Source organism: Idiotropiscis lumnitzeri, chromosome 19 (genome assembly GCF_059441095.1).
Source record: "Idiotropiscis lumnitzeri isolate Australia: NSW breed Sydney's pygmy pipehorse chromosome 19, RoL_Ilum_1.0, whole genome shotgun sequence".
Taxonomy (NCBI): domain Eukaryota; kingdom Metazoa; phylum Chordata; class Actinopteri; order Syngnathiformes; family Syngnathidae; genus Idiotropiscis; species Idiotropiscis lumnitzeri.
The window spans coordinates 2,696,443-2,721,068 of NC_142409.1; the positions used below are offsets into that span (position 1 = coordinate 2,696,443).

General features: G+C 39.1%; 1 protein-coding gene across 1 annotated transcript in view; it reads left to right on the forward strand.

Moving 5' to 3' along the window:
- Positions 1-24,300, forward strand: part of bmp6 (bone morphogenetic protein 6) — a 49,822-nt gene extending 25,522 nt beyond the window's left edge. The window contains exons 2-7 of the mRNA XM_088283416.1: positions 2,501-2,693; positions 5,989-6,137; positions 6,340-6,537; positions 20,724-20,800; positions 22,967-23,077; positions 23,153-24,300. Of these exons, the coding sequence (XP_088139542.1) occupies positions 2,501-2,693; positions 5,989-6,137; positions 6,340-6,537; positions 20,724-20,800; positions 22,967-23,077; positions 23,153-23,302 (878 nt within the window). The 3' untranslated portion in view covers positions 23,303-24,300. The remainder of the gene's footprint in view (positions 1-2,500; positions 2,694-5,988; positions 6,138-6,339; positions 6,538-20,723; positions 20,801-22,966; positions 23,078-23,152) is intronic.
- Positions 24,301-24,626: the final 326 nt, after the last annotated feature.

Genomic DNA, 24,626 nt, shown 5'->3' on the forward strand with positions numbered 1-24,626 from the left:
CTGCGGTGACGAAAGTGCAGTCTTCTCAACCTCAATGCACTCAGTGAAAACAACTTGCGTATGTGCGTGTGTGTGTGTGGGGGGGGGGGTTGTTTGTCTTGTTGTGAATGATCTGTACAATCAATTAACTTGCACATTTTTTGTGTGTGTGTTTTGCAGGATTGAGCACATTCTTGAGGTTATAACTTTTGCTATTTATACATCCCTTCTTGCACTTCTCTTTATCCGTCCATCAAAGTGGCTGCAGGGCCCTTTGCTTTGGGAGGGAAGGCCTCATCTGAGAAAGGAATCGATCGAACACGTTATCATTATGTTGCGTGCTGGGTTTCGTGAGTTCATGTGAACAGACTCTGTCCTTCAATGACTCCGGGTTTGGTGCCACCCAGGAGAATAACTTTTGAATAAGAGTTTGGGAAAACAAGTTTGACGTGATATATTTATAAAAAATTTGGAGAATACTCTCGATTCATCCATTTGTCGCTTCAGAGATTGTGTTCGTGCACAGCTATCGGTTTTACTTGGATCGTGTTTTGTGTATTGAGCTTTCAACATGATTTGAAAATCTTTTTCCTCAATAAGAACCTTTTTATCTTTCTGTGCCACTCAAAAGATAATTACAGGAAAGGAAAAACTAAATGAACCCTTGGAATTTATTAACATTCTGCATTAGTTGGTCACAAAATGTGGACGACCCTACTTTGGCGGCAAGAAACTCAGCTAAACGTTTCCTGTAGCTTCAGAGCAGATGTGCACAATAATTAGGATTCCTCTTGACAAAACGGTTGCAGTTCACCAAAATTCCTGGGATATCTGGTGTGAATAGCACTCTTGAGGTCATTCCGCGGCATCTCAATTGGCTTGAGGTCAGGATTTTATATATAAAGCTGATATATTTAAAATTCTTGATGTTCATCATCCCGTGGTTAGATAAATGGTCGTAAAATGAAGAATGTTCAGCACTGTTGCTTCTCTTCCAAGGAGTCGCTGTCCTGTAAAGATGATTGCAAAAACGCAGCGTATGTGCAACGAAACACAAAACAAACCAAAAAAAAAAAAACAAGAACAAGAGAACCTTATTCCAAGTCTGAAGCATAGTGGAAGTATCATGATATGCATGTGTTTTACTGACTCAGGGCCTGGATGATGAAAAAGTGAAGTCGCAAGTTTATGAAGATATTTTGCAGAAGAACTTGAGGCAATTAGTTGAAGCTTGAAAGAGGATGAGTGTTGAAACAGAGTGACTTAGAAGAAGAAATTACGTTATGGACTGGCCCGGAGTAAACATGCACAGTACAAATATGAACACAAATAATTTTTTGTTTGGTATTAAGGTTAAGCAGACTTTTGTTTATTTTTTTATTTACATGATTATCAAACTTTATTTTATGACTGATTTCTGTAGAAATAGAAGATAATTCAAAGGGTTCACGTTGTTTTTCCTCCCATTAATCCTGTTAAGTTTGATCTGACCTAATTGCATCTTAGTTTTTTGACCAAAGACAAATAGAAGGAGGGTGTATTAATTTACATTGCGGTCATTTATGACAAAGCATTCCATGCTCGATCACTGGGAGTCTTCGTTTTACGATGTTGTTCTGTTCCTACGACTGTAACGTAATATGTACGTATGTCGGAATACGCTGTTGTAACTCAGTATGCAAAATCAAAATTACAGTAAATATTTATACAAGGACTGTCAAAGTTAAAGCATCAACTATGGAGATTAATTAATATTTTATAATGCACTAAAAATGATTTACTCGGTTGTATTTACTTTCTGTAGCAGCTGACCTCTGCTCACTGTGCAGTCAAACTTGGAGGAGAGTTACTGTCGCAAAGACGGACTTTTAGATAGTTTTACTTTAAAAATATGCTCCACGGCTCATTGGAGAAATCCAAAATAATTTGCACAAGTTCCAAAGCCGAATTCAAATACCATATTAGTTGTGTGACTTTGGTGTATCGTTCAACTGTTTATCCTGTATTTTGCAGGAAAACAATTGTATTCAAAGATCAAGAAAGCTATTAGAACAGTCTGAGTAGAAATATTATTTTCGATTTTTTTCACATTAATTCTAAGATTTTACTCAAGTAAATATCGGTTCCAAGCTTCGTAAAAAATTGTAATTGAACATCATGATTAATCGTGATCAATTCTGTACATTTTTGCGATTAATTAGTTCATTTTTTTATTGCTTGACAGCACTAATTTATGCATATTTAAAAACAACATCTTAGCCGTAAAAACTGTGTAAAACAGTAGAAGTAAGAAACAATGAGTTGGTGATGACATATTGTTATATCATATAAATGATAAAGTGTGACCTACGGAAACTTGAAACATCGTTTGCCTGGAGTGTTATAAACCAAGATTATTGATACGTAATTCAACCCCATGTCCACATGTCATTCTTTTCTATTTTATTCACTTTTATGTGCATCAAGCATCTTAGGTTCTCTTGATATTGAGTATCCTCTTTGTGTGTTCTCCATCTGACAGTGGAGCACGACCGGGAGCTCTCCCCGCAACGGCGTCACCACAAAGAATATAAGTTCAACCTGTCGCAGATCCCCGAAGGCGAGGCAGTCACCGCCGCCGAGTTCCGCCTCTACAAGGAGTGCGTGAGCCGAGCTTTCTGCAATGACACCTTCCTGCTCAAAGTCTACCAAGTGGTCAAGGAGCACCCAGACAGGTAGCGAGCGCAATGCGCCGTATGTAAGACGAGAACGTTTGAGTCAACATGCGGCAGGCTTTTCTTGAAAATAGGAACATTTAGGAATAAAAAAAAAATGTGGAGATTATGATTCCTTTCCAGTGTTACACTCTCTCTCGTCTCTCGCAGACTTTCTCAGACTATGTTTACAATGTGAAATCAAGCAAAGCCATGTCTCACTGAAATAGCATCGCTTCAAAATCCTCCTGTCCCCCCAAACACGCAGAACTAATACATGACAAACATTTACATTGCATCTGCAGCACTACGTAAACATCCACAGAGATTTTGGAGTAATATTTGTGTTTGATCAGGCCTGCCCAGTGAAAGCTAATGCTGACATGCTGAGAGTGGTTATGCTATCCACTCAGCGGACACATTAGGCACAGCGGGTCTGATGAGAGCCAATCCAAGAACCGTTTCTGCCTTTCAAAATTGTTTTGGAAGTGGGCACTGTGTGTTTTTCCTCGTTGTTGTGTGCAGCTTTATTGCATCGGTGATTGAGAATAAAACGGTGGATGGGTAATGACCGACCGACATCCCTTGTCAAGAAAGAGAAAATTTTGGGTGGAGTCCAAAAACGTTCTCAGGCTCAAAATGATCCATGTGGATCTCTTTGGATTTAAGAAATCCATCCAAAGGTGCTGGCAATCGTCTATTTGTCCATGCTGTCAAAGGTTTTCTATGGGTATCACAAGCTACTCATTTTCGGCATTCCTTTACTCCAACAATAGACGGTTTGCACTTTCCAGCCGGGAGGTAAAGCCTTTTATTTTCCCTGATATTTGAAGATTAAAGGGCCCATATAGCACTTTATTATTTTGGGAATCTTTTTTTCTTTTTGGATGTTCATTCAAGCCTGGTTGAAAAAAAAAACTCATTCACTACCAGTCAAGTAAATAAAACGTCTTTGGCCATCAAAGGCAGTAAATGAGTTACGGTCAAACTGGAAAGAAAAATAGCAAAAAAAAAAAAAAAAAGTAGTTTTAACATCCATCCATACATTATCCGTACCGCTTGTCCTCACTTGGGTAGCTGGGGGTGCTGGAGCCTATCCCAGCTGTCTTCGGGCAGTAGGTGGGGTACACCCTGAATTGGTTGCCAGCCAATCGCAGTAGTTTGAACACGTAAATGGTAAAATTACTTGCAAAGCAAAACTCATAATTTGATCCAATTTGTCTCTTGCTTTCGAGTGTAACATTTGTGATTAATACCGCTAATCAGTTAATAAAAGTGGCAATTCCAGTTTGTGTAGTTCTTTCTCAGACACCAATGTTTGCACAATCACATCAAACTGTTCTTACTGGACTATTTTATTTTATGTTAAACTCATCGTAGTGTTACTTCTTCAACAGTTCCCATCTTAAGACAGTTAAATTTTTTTTGTCAAAGTATTAGGAATTGATGGACATAAATATTAATTGTCCTAAAATTATATTTGTTAGCTCATATTTCATTTAATAAAGTATGATAGTCATTATACTAAATAATAGTGTTCAATCTTGTAATGTTAAAGTTTTATTTAAAAAAAAACATTCCCACCACAACATTTTACAAATTACAGATTTTTTTGTAATATCTGACTGCTCTCATGTTGTGATTTTTTTACACAAAAACTTCAATTGTGTTGTTTATTAACGCTGAAAAAACACTTTAGTACTCATGCATTCACCGCGGAATCTGTTGACGTTTTGGAGCGTCTGCTTTCCGTTACAAATAAAACAAACCTTGTGACTTTTGTTTTGAAGCTGGAATGTAATAAGAGAGCAGCTAATTAGCAGCACACCCTTTGTACTTTTTCATTTAATTGGGGTGTGTTCGCAAACAGCAGGCGAGGAATGTGAGCGATTCTACAATGCCAAAAATGTGGTTGGCTTGACGCGGAAGCAGCAAGGGGCAGGTTGCTGCGACTGCCAGCCCTGAAAGACCACAAATGATTTTTTCACGCAATGATTACCGGTACATTTCCCTTTTCTGATGGAATGTTAGTCAAATAAATGATGCCAATAAGTCTGTGACCCTGAACAGGATAAGGGTGTTGAAAATGGATGGATTGGAGGTGAAATTACTGAATCACTGATATGATTGTTAATTTAGACAGGTTGTGAGCTTACATAAAATTTGAAAAGTTTTCACCATGCAAGTTAGTGTGCCATGAGAGATCATCAGGTATGCATGAAATATCCATGCATCCATCCATCCATTCATCCATCCATCCATTATCTATAACGCTTGTCCTCACAAGAGTCTCGGGGTGCTGGAGCCAATCCCAGCTATCTTTGGGCAGTAGGCGGGCTTACACTCTGAACTGGTTGCGAGCCAATTGCAGGGCACACATTGACGAACAACCATCCGCACTCACATTCGCTCACTTTGTGACGTGACTGAACAATAGCAAAAGCACGAGCCAGTTGCTGGTTGACCTTATTATTCCAGTCCATTTAAGCAGTCAGTCACAAAGCGCTTTCATGCGGTGTTTTCTAGCCTGCAGGCTGCTCTCTGACTGCGTCGGTGCCAAAGCGCGTGAACCGAACCTCATGGGGAGGGTCACGGGGGGGTCTCGTCTGAAAGCCGCCACACGGTCACACACATACGCTCTTAATGAGCAATGAAGATGTGCTGCCGGTACATGACTGCAGGGGCATTCTCCACACACCTGGATGATTGTGGGGCTTTTGATGTCGCTCGGGAGGCGAGGCCCGTCGGACCCCGCCGTGTTATTACTGCTATAATGGCACAGCGGGAGGATAGACCCTATTATCATTCATACTCTGTCTTTTTCCTTAAGTACTTTTCAGTCACTTCACTCTAGCGGACGCAAACTGTCTGCGACGTTCCACCTACATTTGTGGCCTGTTTTATGCCTCCGTATTTGTGAACAGTTGGGGATAGGTTCTTTTTAGGTTTTTTATATTACGATGGTATGCTTGGATGAATTTGGTTGAAGATGTTGATAAAGATCCATCATCAAAGCCTCCCACAAACACAATCCAAAATATTAAGTGGAAGAAAAAAATGTGCTATTATTGAAATTGAATGGAAACTGTCAAAAGTAAAAATAAATAATTCAAGAGGCCAAAACTAACTCATCCTGCGGCCATCATTTCAATTTTGTTCCCAATCTGACAGATCCTTTCATTGCAAAGTTTTGAGCTTTGATTGAGGCACATTTTCTTACAAAATTGACTTAATACAATCTTATGAGTTGAAATGAGCAAAAAGAGGGTATGGGAGTCTTATCAAAACGAGTTTGTGTCATATTTTTCTCACCCAGAGAGGCCGACCTGTTCCTGCTGGAGTCTCGCAGGCTGTGGGCACTGGAAGAGGGCTGGTTGGAGTTTGACATCACGGCCACTAGCAACCTGTGGGTGATGAGCCCCGTGCACAACCTGGGCCTCCAGATTAGCGTGGAGACCGTCAGCGGTAAGACATTGAATTTTCTACTTTAAAAAGCCAAAAATATTGCAACACCAAGCCTCCAGTAAAAAGATGAGGTCAGGATTCTTCAATTCTTCCACACAATAGCTTCAAAGCATTGATTGGAAAAGTTGTCATTTACCCATTATAGTCAATTAATCAATTATTTACAAAGCTAATCGTTTAATTCGTTTTTTTTCCAAAACAGGGCAGAGCATTAGTCCCAAAGATGCCGGGCTGGTCGGGCGCGACGGCGCTTTGGAGAAGCAGCCTTTCATGGTGGCGTTCTTCAAGGTCAGCGAAGTGCACATCCGCAGCTCACGCTCCACTGGTGGCAAACGTCGCCAGCAGAACCGCAACCGATCAACACAAACACAGGAGGCGTCCAGAGGGCCGAGCCAAGCAGGTCAGTCCGATGCCCGTCGCGTCAACTCCCGTAACCTCATCATGCCCGCAAGCCGCCAGCAGCAGTTTTATATGACAAAAAGTGGTGAGGCACCAACAACTTCAAATAGGAAACTTCAGAATTCATAGAGCAGAAAACATTTATTGGTAGGGGCGTAGCCAGAAGATTTTCAGTGGGGTGGCCAGGGTGACACCACGTGTGCGTTCGTCAATCTTATGATGAACAATTTCTTCTCAGCCATGTTGTTTGCTTTCTATGGTGTGAAAGCAATGATTTCGATGCTCGATCACTGTTAGAATTGTTTTTTAAATTCTCTACAGATTATTTTTGAGTTTTCATTCGGATCTATTGTACATTTATTCTTTAAATATGCAGTTAATATAAAAAATGTGGAAGAGTAACAAGGGACCTGAGAATTCTGCAGCCATGTGAAAATGGCTGAAAAATCACACGTACGAAAATGTTCCCTTCTGCATGCTTATTAATTGACAATGACAAAAAAACAAAACAAAGGACATTTTCGCTGTAACTAAAGCTTTAGTTAGGTTTATAAACATGATCTTATATTTCTTTTTCTATAAAAGGTTTTTTGTTTTTTTTTAATTGAAAATATTGATCAATTTTAGTTTTAGTTATTTTGTTAGTTTCCATAAACCATAATAACCTTGGTTCCAGCTAAGGGAAAAACTTTTTTTCCACGCGTTTATGATAAGGTCCAATTAAACTAAGGTGGAACTTTTGAGCCAATTCGATATTTTTGGCGCCTACACTCACTATAAAGCGTAGTGGTGGCAGCATCATGCTTTGGGGCTGTATTTCTTCTGCTGAAACTGAGGCTTTACACAAGATAGAAGGCATTCAAACTTAAAACGTCAGTTACAATGGATGAAGAAATAAATCAAAGCAATACTTTGTATTTAATTAAAAAAAAAAAAATCAGTCATGTGTCGTCAATTTCCACACAATACCAAATGTGAATTAACCTTGCGGATGTGTGTTGCCCCCTTCATTTTGTCCTCACTCACCTAGCATAAAACAGCTGAACAGGATCAGCGTTAGAGGAAATGGACGGATGAAGCTTGAAACCACAAAATAAAGTCAAGAACTGCAACGTTGGCCCGACACACACCTGTGGGACTGAGGAAGAACTAAATGATCCACCAGAATGAACGCACTGATCCAAAACAACTCCAAAAGTGTCACATGAGTCGATCTCAGCTTACTACCTGAGCTGCATCTTCTGCAACTCCTCATCTCGCTCTGTTTTGTTTTCCCCCCGCGCCACAACTCACTTTAAGCCGTCTGAGACGTTCCAGCTTTCGGTTGTGTTTACCCGCGCCGTTTCCATTCAGCTCCTCGGTGTGGTTCCCAGCGCACGGCTGTTGACACAAGAGGCTACGAGTGAAATTCCTTCAGGCTTTTTTTTTTGTTATCAGCAAATGCATCAGATGAAAGCTTTCAAAACAGAGAACAAAGACACATCATTTGTTATGCTGCTGGACAGTTAGAGAACGGAACACATGTTCACTCTTGGCTCTGGACTGACTTGAAGTGAAGATGTCACAAAAACCTCTCTGAGGTATCAATACTGATGCTGTTGGTGACGTTGACGGCTGCTGCTTAGAAATCGTATAAAAGTTTGCTGTTGTCTGTCCGAACAGCATGTTAATGCAAACGGGTACAACATTTGGGACACTTCTCCACGTTCGGTCAAATTTCAGCATTTCAAAATTCCTTTTAAAATCTTTAAGGTTCCACTGTTGAAGGAATACGTAATATGTTTTGTTGAATGGATGGTCTATCAGTCATAAGACAGCTTTATCTTTCTAGCAGAATTTCTGGTAAGGAAAAATTACTTCAATTTGCGTAAATGATGTGCAAATTTTGGTCACAATCCCCTGTGAATAGCGGAGGTCTATTGTACAGTAAATAAACAAATTGTTTACATACATCAGTGGTCAGCTCCAAAATCCTGATCGTGTAAAGCATAGGTGTCAAACTCGAGGCCCGGGGCCAGATCTGGCCCGTGACCTCATTTTATGTGGCCCGCGAAGGACAAATCATGTGCGTCAACATTCTGTTTCTAGAATATTTTCTTTACGTTTAACAACATTGAGATATCAGATATTACCATTTATTTTTTTTCACCATCTTCCAGTTTTAAAATAAATTGAAAAATTGTTCAACAAACAATTACTTACTGGCTTCTGATTTCAAAACTGGCTTTCCATCAATTCATGTGATAACGTTAGGTGATCATACATTTATATGGGTTCACAGTCGTTACGGCCCTCTAAGGGAAACCATAACGACGATGTGGCCAATCCACAAAAATGAGTTTGACACCAGTGATGTAAAGCTTAACCTGAGTTTGCATTTTTGCGTACCTCAAGGCTGAAACAATACTATTATTAAAACATGATGAAAGAAAAATCAATGCAATGAATTGAATAATGACTATACTATAGTAATAGACTATATTTAATAAAATTCTTACTCATTCAAGTAGCATCGCATGTATTGTTGCCTCCCAGTAGAAGTGATGCAATTCCATCAGTTAAGAATCTACCCTGACTGGGACAGTCTGTTAAAAAAGTGTGCCCTGGCAAATTGGACTTTGCGTAACCCGGGACATTAAAAACCCTCTGCCTTGCCACTCGGGACAGCGGCGAGGGTAAATATTTAGATCTGACACAGGAAGCGAGGAGCCCACCCTCCTGCCGCCTTTTGCACGACGTCCGAGCATCTGCGGCATTGATCGGGATTTGAGGTTCGGCGAGGAGCTGTAGAGGGTATCAAATATGGAATCACACACTCCAGAGACAGGGAGGGGGACAAGATAGATGGATGGATGGTAGTAGCATTATCAGAACAAAAAAAAAAATTGGACATGACTCGCCAAGTGTTCTCTATTTTCTGAAATAACATTAAGAAGGAAGGGCAGCAATGTATGTTTTAATTGCTCGACTGTGCTGCGCCTTCCAAATGGAAGCCTATTGAGAAGGACACTGAAAATTCTGGACACGTTTCACAATCCCGACGTGGACTGTTACTTTTTCAATCGACTCTTATCACTCCGATGCTTCTTCAAATCCTAAAATGTTCTCATTCTCAATTGATTTTCCCCCCCTCCATCTGTGTTCCCATTTTCTCATTTTTATAATTTGAAAATGACATTGATATCATGATAGGAAAATGTCTTCCAGATGACACAAGCACTTAAAATGTCTGCCAAGCAAATTTCTGCTGCATTAGTTTGAGACATCATTATGTGTGTGATAAATTATGTCAGGCTGGATTTGCCAAAGCAGACAATCTGCGGTCCAGTCGCTTGTTTGCTTGCCTTCGCATTGACATTTAGTGCTGTGTAAAAGTCTTGGGCCACCACTAGTTTTGTTGTTTTTAATTGGGTTCCATTTTGACGTAGTAAAACTGTAAAATGAAGGAGGCCAATTCTCTTAGGATTGCATTCCATTCAAATTTTAGAAAATAAGGTTCCCTCAACTTCATATTCTTGTACAAAAAAAAAAATATCCCTTAATATTGTGTCTTATTTTAGACCTCATTGCCATGAAGTATTTCATTATATATTTCCCTAATTTTTTAACTCTGCTGCACGACAGCTTTCACAACACAACTTTGCCACGCACTTTGGTCGGACGATATGGCGGTACACATTGCGACATGCTATATGTACTAACTTGCTAATACAGGAAGAGATTGTGTAGTGTAAGAGCAGATCAATCCAAAGGCGTATTCGAGCCATACCTGAAAAAAAAAACTACGAGATTTAAGTCGCAATTTTATGAAAAGCAAGTTGTATATTTTGAGGGGAAAAACAGTCAAGGCAATAAACTGCTCCTCTGACATCATTCCTTTACTGCCCCGCATAAAAATATAACGTTATATCTGAAATTTATACTCGAAAATATAATTTTCAGCCCTGAATGTGCCCCCACCAAAATGTAAATATTCATATTTTTTTCCCCCTCTAAAATACAGGACTGGTCATCTAGCTTGAAAATATATGAATTTTTATCTTGACAATATACAGCCTTTTTTTTCATAGATATGCAACTTTATTCTCGTGATATCAAGGCTTAAATATAAGGGCTGTCAAAATTAAAGCATTAACTCAGGTGATTAATCCAAATTCTTTTAACTCAGTTAATTATTTTAACTCAGTTAACTGAGTTTGATTTACTTCAAAAATAATTTGCATACTTTGCAAATATTGTGCCATATTAGCTGTACATCTTTAGCACGTCTCAGAACAAAGCACCGCGTTCAAGTTACCACTGGGCCTTGCCAACCAACACTGCTGGAGTGTGGCGCTTGTGGACAGTTGTGAGAAATGTTTCGACGAAAAATGCCTGTAAAGATGTCTCCATTTAGATCGTTTTCAAGAATCAAAGAAGGCTATTAGAACAGTCTTTGAATTAAATGTACTTCATATTTGGTGATTTTGCATAAATAATAATTATTCAAGTAAATATCTGTTACAAGCTTCGCAAAAAATAGTAGTCAAAAAATTTGATTAATTGTGAATAATCATGGAATTTGTGATTAATTAGTTAAAAAAGTGAATCATTTGACAGCACTAGAAAATATAAAATATTTTTTCGCAGGAACACACACACCCACACTCGCTCACACACTAGGGTTGTTATAGTTTTGGATTTTTCATTTTAGTTTAGTGTTTATTTCATTTTGACTTCTTATTTCTGATTCAATTAGTTTTAATTAGTTTTCAGAATAGATTTGTTCGTTTTTATTAGTTTTAGTTTTTGGGGAAAATGCTTTGTTTTAGTTTTATGTTTTAGTTTTTGGTAATGTGATGTATTTTTTTTTTTTTAAAGGTAACAAGTATTGCTCATTAAAAACGTAAAAAATATGACATTTGAAAATTTTATTAACTCGCTCACAATATTGCTGAGTAACCATTAACAAATAAACCATGACAGTTCACTTTAATTTATGTGCAATAAGTCCAAGAAAAGTGCAGTGCGTTAATGTCGCTTCTAAGGTTAAAATGCAGATAAAACACACAACATATGTAAATTGCTAAATTTCGTGGTTACAGTCTACACACCCCTTTTGCAATGCTATCTTTTGTGACATTAAAAATGGCAGCAATTTTTAGAATTTCAAAAGTTACTCCACGATTAAAGTGACCTATAATCCGTACAACTCAATTGAAAAAAGGAAATCTTTTTGAGAGGCCGAGTAATAAACAAACAGATTAATGACTTTGCACAAGGGTGCAGTGTGCACTCAGTCTTATAAGTGAGTATACAGATTTGTTTATAATTGGTTCCAGTCTTAGCAAAAGAAAAAACAGGACCAAAGAATGATGCTGCCACCACCATGCTTCAAGTATTGTGTTCTTTAGTGAGGAGCATTGTTGTGTTTGTGCATCTTGAAAGTGTGCATGAGAGAGAGAGAGAGAGAGAGAGAGATGGCAGTATGCCGCACGAGACCTTTCTGAGTGACAATGCATTTGCTTTTCTCCGAGACGCAATCATAATACAAATAATCCCAAATGGGGCTCTGCCGTTTTCTCCCAACTTTTGCCATTATGTTGTTGCTTTATTTTGGTTTTCTACCCATTAGTCCTCATTATAAACACGTCTTGTCACTTAGGACGCTGAGGACGTTGTACATTATAAATTGTCGCAAAAATCTTACAAAGATTATAAACAATGTTTTATGCAATTATCGTTTGTTTTAGTTAGCTTTGTGATCAGATGTCGTTTGAGGTAGTTTTCGTTTTTCCCCAAAACATTCTCATGTTTATTTTATTTCGTTAATGAACATTGTTTAAATTTTAGTTATCGTTATTTCGTTCGTTTTCATTTACTATAATAACCTTGATCTCACACACACACACGCACACACACCCCCACCCGCGCCCACACACACACACGCACTCTTGTATCATTTCTAGCTAAAAGATTCCCATTTATCTGCAGTGTATAAAAATCACAAGCTGTTTGGATATGAAACATTTTGAACAAAACTCAATACAGATATAGTATAAATTGAAAAATTATTAATAAAAACCAACAACAAATCATATATATATATATATATATATATATAGAATCTTGTACAGATTTTTTTTCTGCGTGACCTTTGTAATCTTTTGTACCCCAGATCTTGACAATTTAATGTTTAGTTTGAAGTTTACTTGTGTTTTCTAATATAGGGACTCAAAAAGAATCCTGCATTGCCATAAAGTAGCTAGCTAGCTAGTATATTCTAGCTGTAGTAGCGTAGTATATAGCTAAAATGCTGACTATTTCAGTATTTCTTTCATTTGTAACTTGTAAGAATAATTTGCGATCAATTTTATACTTGTGCGTCCTTTGGGTGGGCCTTTAAGTGCGTCCCTTGACAAAAGAACAATGCAACAGCTTAAAGCACAATTTAGAGTTTTGTGGGGGCGAAGGCCGCTAATGCGAGTCAGGCTGGGCTTTGGATGTCGGGGGGGAAGTTAACAACCATCCGGGGAAGAAATATCACATCCCAGCAGAGCACGGGTGGCCTGTAATTAGGCCTAGCTACTCATTAGCCGTGCAGCTAAGAGACTGACCACGCTAACAGTATCGCTTCAAGAATTATAATGACACAGCATTGAGCCAGCTGTGTTTTTTCATCTGTCTCTCGCCTCCTCCTCCTCATTCTCCTCACTCCGTCCCCACCCGATCTCCTTTTGTTTACCGTTGGAGTAATTAGACGAGGCAGAGCTCCCTTGCAGGGTTTAATAACCTCAGTGATGAAAGCCAGGAAGAAAGATAAACTTGCATGGACGAGTGAGACAACATCAGGACGTCAGAAGCAAACACGGTGTTCTCCTTTCAAGTCCGCCTCTGTTGGGCGTCTTGGATTCTGCGGCGCACTTCCGGGTTGAGTTCAAACTGTGGGCCTGTTCAGTGGGCGTCCATGTAATTGCCACTGTCAAAGCTGCAATCTTTTCTCACTTCTAAATGACTCTTGATTGACGACATAACGGCCGAGCTCTGAAAGGCAAAATTGGCACGTTTGATTTGTGTTTTTGGAACGACACGCGATAAAAAGTTATTTATGGACTTTTCCTCCTGACAGAAGGTGCTAAAGTTTTATTTTTCAGACTGGGTGAATAGCATGTAGTGTTGTGAAGAGCTGATATGTGCGTGGGACTTGTGGTGCGTATTAAAAGTGTTACGCTGCATTTCCTTGACTATTAAGTGGACCCTGGTGTGTGACCAGTCATGACCTCAGTGAAGTCAGTGTGTGTTAGGGGAGCATGAAGTGTCACATATTCAAATGTTTATTTTTTTCTTGGTCACACTCCGGTTGTGTTTATATATTTTGTTGCTATTTGGAGTTCACTTCAGTCGTCACTTAACTCCCCTGTTATCTTCGGGGCCAGGTTTTGTCATCTCAGAATGAATGATTAATGTTTTTACCTGATTACATGGGGATCCTTTTTTTTTTTTTTTTTTTTTTTACAGCGGACCACTATTATTCACTGTGATCCTCAGTCCTTATATAATTGGCGCTCATTCCAAATACATTGAAAAAAAAATACTGATGTAGTTTTTTGTCAATTTGACCCCAGGATATTTTGGCAGGATATACATTACTGAAATATTTTCATGGGGAAGTCAACCCAAAAATGTTCTTTACAATATGTTCTATGCAGCCCCACTAGTCCCAATGACAAAATTCTGATTAATATTGCATTTGCGGAAAATGAGTGAAGCAGTAAAATCCAGGTTTTCTTTTTCAATCTCAGGGGGCGGCCATTTTGTCACTTAATATCGACTGAAAATGAAAATGTTCAGGGCTCAGATAATGACCAATCATGTCCCAGTTTCAGAAAACAGGTGAATTGTGACTGGGCATTACCTGAGCTCAGTCGTCAGAAAGTGACAAAATGGCCACCCCCCCATGGATAAAAACGGGTGGATTTTGCTGCTTCAGTCATGTTCCACAAATGCAATATTAATCACAATACCATGTTCACAATACCAGTTGTCCCCATTAAATAGGTAAAGGTGAAAAGTAATAATAATAAAAAAGTTTATTTGTCAAGCTTTCAAATGTAAAGTCCGACAGATATACTGACAATATGGAAAGGAAATTACTCCAATAACAACACCTTGACCACTGATCAGTATTAAATAAAGAACAGATGTCTTTAATCCTGTTCCTCGAAGGCCGCTGTCCTGCCTGTTTTCCATCGCTCCCTGCTGCAACACACCTGATTCAAATGATCCTATGATTATCAATGTCTGCTGAATCTGGATAACAATCCTGAGAACGAGATGGAAAACAGGCCGGACAGCCCACGAGGAACAGGCGTGAAGACCTTTTTTTAAGATGTATACTTTACAAATTCAGTTGGTTAGCCAAAACCATGATCGTGTTTGTTGTCAGCAGATCTCATCAGTGGGAATTTTCCAATTTGAAATAAGAAAAAAATTCTGACTTTTTGTGTAATAACAGAGAACACGTGTGACGATAACCTTAGAAAAGGAATGCTGACATTTTGCGATATATAGAAGTGACTGGTTGGTCAGTGCAAAATGAGAAATGCATTTAATTGAAACACTCAATCAATCTCACTCACAAATTTTTAAAGCATAATGACAAGTATGAGAATTTGAAATGACTCCCCTGTCTACAAAGGGTGAGTGTTTTTAACTTTTTTCGTGGATTTCTACACTTTACTTTTATGACGATTATTCATTCGGTAGGTGCGTTTAATACTCACCTACCGAATTTTTGTAATTTTGGAAATCTATTTGGATAATTATGTTTTTAGTTCACTAAGCGCCAGCAGCAGCCGATTAGCTTAGCATAACATGAGGACGGTATGCAGGTAGTCAAGAGTCCAGGCAGTCACCAAGTCTGCTTGAAAAAAAAAAAAATAGCCTCCCGTCTTGAATGCTAATACAAGTTGGCCTGTTGCTAACTATCGCGTCATTTTTATTCATTAATAGTTCCGTTTTTTTTGCCTGACATTTCTGTGCGACCACAAGTAAAACATACTGAAACTGAACTACTCCCAAACACAGAAGTGTCACAAGTAGCCTTCTACATGTAACAATAACTAATATTATATTCCCATTTGTAAAGTTTCTTTCCACCTCTGCTCCCAGTTAGGTAAAGGAAAAAGAAATGAATGGAGGGCTCATGGGAGCCGGAGCTCGGCGGTAGCTGCGTGGCGTTAAATTTTTATTGGCAGGAAGGGGCGATGTGGTTAATGGGTACCACAAATCTGGACCTTTACACTCAATGAAAGCCCACTGTAAATATCAGCTTTATTCCTCTCAAAGAGCCCCGTAGACAGTGCATGCTGTTTGCTTACAGCTGCTACTATTTGCTAACTGAATGAACTTTTACTGTAATGCACACAGGCCCTAGATTATTTTTACATTTTCTTCATGCCTTATTTTTATTACCAGAATGACATCAATGGATTTTATGTCCTCAGTGACATGTTCTTCAAGTCTTCCTCCCTTCGGCAACATCCGCGAGGTTGGATCAGAATTCAATGATTTCATGGCCTTTGAAGCAACTTCTGGGTGCAGCTGGCTGTAATTGTCTAGTGCAGTCACTACGATGGGGATGAAATGGTTTACCAATGTTAGTTAGTTAGTAAAGTATTACTGTTCAAAATATTGACCATTCTTATTACCGTATGTTGACTCTCCGTAAGTAATAAACGGTTCTGGCATCTTTGCTACTTTTGCGATAGCATCAGAAGCTAACAGGATGAAGGAGGGTATTGTCCTCACCACGCCTGGTAATCGTTGTGGTTCTGTAACTACAGGTGGCATGTCTGCAGATTAGACTGTTGACTCAATAGATATGTCTTGGGTTTAGAATGCTTGCATCTTCATTTCATGAGGCGAACGGAGATAATAGCCATTGCCAATTGCCGTTTTTTTTGTCGGTTCTTATGTCCTTGTGATTTTGTGAAACGTCATCAAGTCATGGCCCAAGTACTCTTCCAATGGAAAGTTCAAATAAGCCTAGAACACAGCGAATACCCGGATAGTGTTCTTGTCAGCAATGTTAAACCAAGGATATACATCAGAGTTGGTGTGGAAGTTAACAAGTAGACAACCGTTCTAATATCCAAAGAGAACCATGTTCTTAGGAAGAATGTTCTCGCATGCGGTCTCCGGAAGAACATGCTTAGTGACCAAAACATCTGCCTGTTCACATTCTTGCGACCAATAAGTGAAGAGTACGATGATCACATGGTTTTTCCGACACAATTTGGTCCATGGTATTTTTTTTTTTTACCAAACACAAACAAAGAGTGACACGGACATTGTTTATAAACTCACAACTATTTTGACCAGAAGAAACAACAGGTGTGAAAGCAACAACTGATTTTGTGCACGCTTGCTGCTGTTTACAATTTGTAATATGTAAAAAGTTTATAATGTAGCTGATTTAGTTGGTAAAACTTGTTTTTGAAGTAACGTGATATTAACAGAAACTTAACCCTCTTTTGCCGGTCTGTCTTGCGCCCTCCGTCCGTGACCTGGGCACTCTTCCATAATTCATCATTATTCATAAAAATAATTGGCCTCTGTTACTTTCCATCTGGATTTAACCCTCTGTTCCCCTGTGCAGAAAAAAATAATAAAATAACCAAAACAAAACAAAACAAACAAAAGAAATGTCCCTATATGACAAGAGGTTAATGGCAGAGGTTTCACAATTCATAAACATTACTTAAAACTCATTAGCAGGCTATTTTCCGGTTCACACCTCCTTACTGTCATTTCTGGACTACAAAACACCTGATTAACGACACAATAACTAAATTTATAAAGAAAAACTGATTTGTACATACATTAACCACTGCAGGACGAATAGCCGCGTGTCTTCACTTTATTAAATGTCTATTTTAAAAAATGATCTATGTTGAAGTGCCCACGAAGTAGAGAGAGACAATTGAACTTTTATTATTGTAATTCATACAATGGCGAGGTGTATGGAAGTCATTCACCAACAAAATGATTACACAACAGCAAACTGAATAGCATACTTGCAAATAATGAAACAATAAAATAAAGATTAAAGAAATATAATTGACACAAAGCATTAATTTTAAATGCCACTTGCTGGGAGTGTGTCAGAGAGAGAGAGAGCAAGAGCGAGACAGAGAGAGAGGGAAAGAGAGAGATCAAGAGAGTGAGAGAGAGAAAGAATTTTACAAGATTTCATTCTGCTGTGAGTGGATGGATGAAAACGCACTTCTGGCCTTACTTAGTCCGTCCTTTTTATTTTATTTTTTTAACTTCTTGTCCTCTGCCCCAAAAATGGGCCTTCCCGGATGGACCGACGTTCCATCCCAATGACAAAATATCCATCCCATATAAATACAGAAAACAATCATCATTGTGCTGTGAAATTTTAAAACAGTTTCATCCCACCACGAGTGTTGCAAAGATTCTGCAAAACCCCATTTGTGACTTTTACAGACAAGTTGTCGACTCATAACTGTATACATTAACTCCATTAAAACCAACCTAATCTTCCTATAATGCACGATTCAACAACCACTCCCACAAACATAACCCTAAGTTCACATCAGGTCACGTTTCCTCCGTCCTTGTATGCTTCCTGTCTCTACTCGAGATGGAAAACATTTACAGGTCATTTTATCTCAGGCAATCTTATTTCAAGTCAGTTTCCAAAATGGCAAATGGACATCACAGTGCATGTGTTAATTTTCGGTGCTCACTCACACATTCAAATAAACAGCCAACAAGTGGCGCTTCCTATCAAAGAGGAAGGAACTCAGGAACAGACGGGAAACGCCTGAACAGACCCGGCTGAGTAGAAGTGATCTGTCAGGCCACGTTTGACACGCTTAATCTAGCGTCTCCTATTTTGCATAATATGTTTGTATGTTTCAGCCTTCCTGTGTGGTTACTATAGCTAAAGGTCACACACGACAACTCAACAGATCCCAGCATTTTACCATTTTAATAACAATATAAACCACAACTCGATATGTTTATTTCTTGTCATGTATGTTTCGAGCCTGAGAATTTTGTTCAATTGGTATAGAAAATGAACTTAATTTAAAGGTGACGTAAAATTTCAAAATAACTTTTTACTTGTTTTTATACAAATAATGGGGTCTTTGGTGTGCCTGACCACCCATAAAGTGTGAAAAAAAATTATCTGCGTATGCTTGCGCCACACTGTTACATAACAGTTGGACATATTTACATAATAATTGCTTCTCCGCCAATGACGTGGCAGCTCTGCTGGAACAAGATGCAAAGCCTTAGACGTCTTAAAAAATATAAATTTCTGTGGTGAAGAAATATATTGTGTTGTGTTAGGGAATCTGAGTAGAAGGCATATCCCAGCATGCTTTGTTTTAGTTACAATTAACACATTTTACTATAATCAGTGTCCTTTTTGTGTTTGTGATTGGTATAAGAGTTTAAGTGGTGTCGTTTCTAGCTCGTGCAAAATATAGTTAAATTATTGCAACTTTTGGTGGGGGTAAATGTGGCACCCTGAGTTACAATCTTTGTGAAATTCATGCCACTCTGGTGTCCGGCAACAATTGTGTAATAAACGTGTTATACCCTTGCTTTTGATGTCAAAAGGTAAGCAGAGCTGCATCATGATTTTTGTTGCATAAATTAGCGTTATTGATTACATTCACGGCAATGTTGTTCAGACGATGTGGCAGTTCCATCACAAGCAGTGAAAACATGTTTTTATATACATTGTGCATGTGTTTGTTGTGTTCCATTAAAACCGCAGCTGCTAAAACAAGGTCGCTGTTGACGAATGTCCAAGTGGTGACAAATGGCAATGTCTGCAGTCTGACTTTCTATGACAGAAGCACTCATAATCGTCTAGAATCGGTTCCAGCTTTACGCTTTTCTGCACAGTGCGTGTCAAAAACGTCAACCAGCATTGAAATTTGCTCATATTGTGGTTGCGGTTTCTCCCCCACGCCTCTCTGGTCCTGCAGCCCACTTCTCTGTGGATGTTTTGGCAAGACCGAGCGTGGTGCCATGTTCTTCCTGCCATTGTCTCCAATGGAGCGCTGCAGGACATAAAGCGTCTCAGTGAAAGCGAGCGAGAGAAGGCGTCAGTGGAAAGTCGGCGTCGTCGTCCTGACTTAAGCACGGTGACGCACGCCAGCAATGACCTCCTCGACTCTGAAAGCAATACCTGTGCAGTCTCCGCCCCCTCCCCTGCTGTTAGGCCGCAAGATTATTAAGAGCAAACCGCACGGCCGCGGGAGGAGGAGTCCACGAGGCCATTTTGGTTGTGCGGTGCATGTCACTTCTTGTATTCGGGCCAGGGTAATATTTGAATGTTGATGAATTCAATCGGGTGCAGGCTTTGTGAATGTGCGGCACAGTGGGCCATTAAGTGAGTGAAATTAGCTTTTGGGCCTGAGTGCTGGTCTACACCCTCGCATGCGTCCACACCCAAGTGTATTGCATGAAATTAGGTTGGTTTTTAGAACGTACATTCACAGGTTTTAATTGGGAGATTGTTATAAATTTAATTGGGAGATTGTTGATTTTTTTCAACTACCATAATGACGCCAAGATTTTCGCCTCAAATGACAAGTTTTGTTTTTCTATTGCTGCTGACAACCAAGAGGAGACACATGAATCAACTTGATACATTTTTCGTAAATAAAGTATTAAAGTAGTGATTGCTGGAAATAATGAAATGGCTTCAAAAACATTTTTTAAATGTCTGTCTTAAAAAAAAAACATTTTTTAAATGTCAGGGGAAAAAAAACAACATCTTACGTAGGGCTGTTTAGTGTATTTGTTATTGTGAGGTTAAAACATTTAATGCGAGGTTAGGAAAGTTCTAAAAATACACATTAAATAATAAAGTAAAATAATAATATTCATCAAAAATAAGTTGGGCTATTTAGTGTTTCTTATTCAAAGGTTTAAAATACATTTTCTTAGAAGAGAGCAGTAGTAGAAGTAGTAATATCAAAAACAATAATGATGATAAAGATGATCATAACATGGGGAAAATGTTTATTTATTGAATTTGTTGGTTGCATCAATTATTGTATAATGTAATGAAAATTATGAAAATAAAAAACATTTTAAATCATAGCAATGATGATGATGAAGACAATGCTAATGATAATCCTTTCTGTCTTTCAGACTACAACGGTAGCGATCAGAAGACGGCCTGCAAAAGACATGAGCTCTACGTCAGCTTTCGAGAGCTGGGCTGGCAGGTATCCAACATTACTCTTCAATTTAATGGGGCCTACAAGAAAAAATGGGGCTTGAACAAAACAAACCTGTGAGATATTAAATAGAGTGCAATCATAAAAGTTAATAAATTTGAACCTCATAAAATCATGAGGCAGCAGGGCTTCCTTTCGCACTCCGTGTGGGCAGTTGTTTATTTATATATCCACGGTGTCGTCTTGCCCCTTTTTCCTAAAATCATATGGGACAAGCTTCAAGCCTGAAGAGGTAAAGCGCTACAGAAAATTTCTTTATATTCTCGTGTCAGTTTGAGAAACTGCGGAAATAAAAAATAAAAGTGAAATCCAGGAACAGATGGTAACTGTTCCACTGCAGTATTTTATTCTAAAAAAGTCAGTTAACGTGTTCAAATCAACGAATCAATCTTCCCAGACAAAAAATAAATAAATCATTGGTCACAGAAGAGAAAAAAATCCCCAACTATCAATTTAAGAAAGTGAATGTTTTACTTTCTTAAATTGATAGTTAGGGATTTTTTTCTAGTACAGCCAGCTAAACTTCAATCTGCATTCTTGAATATAATTGCAGTGAACGTGTGAATGTAGCCCACTGCACCGCTTGGCCGCTTCACTCCATAGTTCCTCACATGCAGCGGGGGCCAGTAAAAAAAAAAACAAAAAAAAAAAAAAAAAACATCCGACCGATTAAAAAATTGACTCTAGTAGCTCCGAGAGCTCAGACGTAAGATTTAACACCGCTGGTTTTCTCGATGTGTGTGTGTTTGTGTTTTACATGGAGACAGACAGAGAGGAATAAAAATAACATACCTTTCAAACAAGTTGCCTGGAAACACTGAACTGACATCAACACACACACACGCACGCACGCACACACACGCACGCACGCACGCACGCTGACTCTCAGGTGCCGAGAATGTGCCAGAAAAGAGTAGGAAGGAGAGAAGAAGTATTGCTTCCCTGAGTGAGTCCACAGACCAAAATGCTTGAGCAGGACTCTTCCTGAGAGACAAGCTGGAGAGATTCATTTTGAATTTGCTCCACTGGAGCTCGTCAAAACTTTGATTTCAGGCTACATACACTCTGTTCCCGGTGGCCAAAACAGGATTGCTCAGAGACAACGCAGGTGCATGGACAACGTGTACAAAACGATTGAAGAGTTTATCTGGGTTTTATTTACTGATCAATTATTTTATTTTACTATTCTGATGCCCAGCAAAATTGTCAACACATTGGCGCGGGTTTGAGGCTTATTTATTCAGATTTTAAACGTCATCTCGCTATTAGGGAAGGAACGCCCAATAATCGTTGTAGAGCTTTCCTTTGCCTCAAGAATTGCGTCATGCTGAGAGTGATGCCTAACCACCATTCGCATGAAAAAATCACACTGCCACTAGATTTTGAATTGCCAGACAAACACATTCCCATGAACTTAAAAAAAACAAACTAAAAAATAGTTTCCTGACTTTGTTTACTCGACATCGCTTTAATACCAACTGGTTCCGGATAATTGTATTTTATAAACATTAACCTGCTTGTCTATTAACGAGCATGTCAAGCATTTAACATTTTTATAAAAATGTATTCAGATTGTGTTTGCATGGCCAATTTCTCCAAGTTTCGAATGTCATTTGAATGATCTTTTGAGTGACCATCCGACAAGCCATTAAAAATGGGAGATTTTATTTTAAAGAAGTCGACGTAACAATTTTCTTAACAATAAAGTGTTGAATGTGCCCCTAATAGTCTAAACATGGCATTCTTATTACAATAGCATTTGTGGAATAAGAGTTAAGAAACTAAATGTACTATTTTTATCCATCTAGGGGGGGCCATTTTGTCACTTTTATCTTTCATCAATCACGGGAGCTGTGATTGGTTGTTATCTGAGCCCTGAGCAACTGTGACGTTATTTTCAGTCAACAGCAAGTGACAAAATGGCCATGCGCTGAGACGGATAAAAACAGGTGGATTTTGCTGCTTAATTCGTATTCCACAAACACAATATTAATCAGAATTCAATGTTGGGCAAGTGAAGGCTCATAAAACATTTGATTGCAATTTTTGGGGAGGTGTTGACTTCCTCTGTAAGGCAGCCCTATCACATTCAGCTCAACAATAGTACCTAATCATTTGAATGTCATTTTCATGGAATTGCTCCCGATGTGTCAGGACTGGATCATCGCTCCTGAAGGCTACGCCGCCAACTATTGCGACGGGGAGTGCTCCTTCCCTCTCAACGCCCACATGAACGCCACCAACCACGCCATCGTACAGACTCTGGTACAACCTACGCACTAAAGTCATGAGTTGTTTCATTTTTCAACTATTATATTATATTACTATGCCATGTTTCAGGTGCACCTGATGAATCCTGAAAATGTCCCGAAGCCCTGCTGCGCCCCCACCAAGCTTCACGCTATCTCCGTGCTCTATTTTGACGACAACTCAAACGTCATTTTGAAGAAATACAAGAACATGGTGGTGCGAGCTTGCGGTTGCCACTGACACCCGCTGCCGGAAAGGGTTGTCTGGTGACCATCAATGTATTCCTCAGGCCTGCACCGAGTGTTCAACACTGAGAGATGGTCGAGTGGTTACACTCATCCCAGAGTTGTCCGAGCATTTCACGGATTTAAAGGGACGACACGCGACAAGTCATGGCAACCTCCAAGTAATCCCGATCGTGGTGTGCATTGCACCTTCTCCACCAATGTGTGGGCAAAACTGAACTGTGATTGGACCAGTCAGTGTGCTGCTTTCCTGTCCTTCCCATTCCTGTTTAGTCACCCTCCGATGGCAGCTTTTCGCAACACATTATCAGTGTGGACGGAAAATGCCCATTTTGTCTCATTACACATTAGAATGGAATTTATTATGCTCATTCTGAATTAATGGCCAGCATGCTCCCAGAGGCTGTAAAATCTTATCAACTCTAACGAGTTCAAGTGCCAGTCAAAGTCCCTCAATGAGATAATCCCATTCGCAAGAATGGGTAAAGTTATGGGTAAGTATCGGCCAATTGACCCATTTATCCCATCTACACAGCAAGCCATATTCATGAAAGTCCCTGCAAAGTGAAAATACATGTTTTGTAAATTTGACTTAGCACATAGATGTCTTGTTAACAACCGTATCAAGTTTGAGTGAAAAATCACCTCATATAAAAAATGAACTGAAAATCACAATGAATCATGCAGATATATGTATATATATATTAGGGCTGCCAAAATTAAAGCATGAACTCATAACTAATCAAAAATTTTTTAACTCAGTTAAATATTTTAGCTCAATTAACACAGCTTGATTTACTTAAAAAAATGTGCATACTTTGCAAATATTGTGCCATTTTAGCTGTACATCTTTAGCAAGTCTCAGAACAAAACACCGTGTTCAAGTTCCCACTGGGCCTTGCAACACTGCTGGAGTTTGGCGCTTGTGGGCAGTTTTGAGAAATGTGTATATATATACACACACACATATATATATATATATATATATATATATATATATATATATATATATATACATTGTGTGTATGACAATCATGCCATGTTTTTATAGTTCAATAGAATATAGTACAACGGACAATTTTATATTTTGTTTTTATGCGGCGCTTCAAAACCTCATACAGGGTTGCAATTTTTCCATTGCTGCATGCCTGTGGATGTGTCTTGCTTTATTCATCCACTATCTGTACCGCTTCTCCTCACTAGGGTCGCGGGGGCGCTGGAGCCTATCCCAGCTGTCATCGGGCAGTAGGTGGGGGACACCCTGAACTGGTCGCCAGCCAATCGCAGGGCATTTATAGACGAACAACACTCGTGCTCAC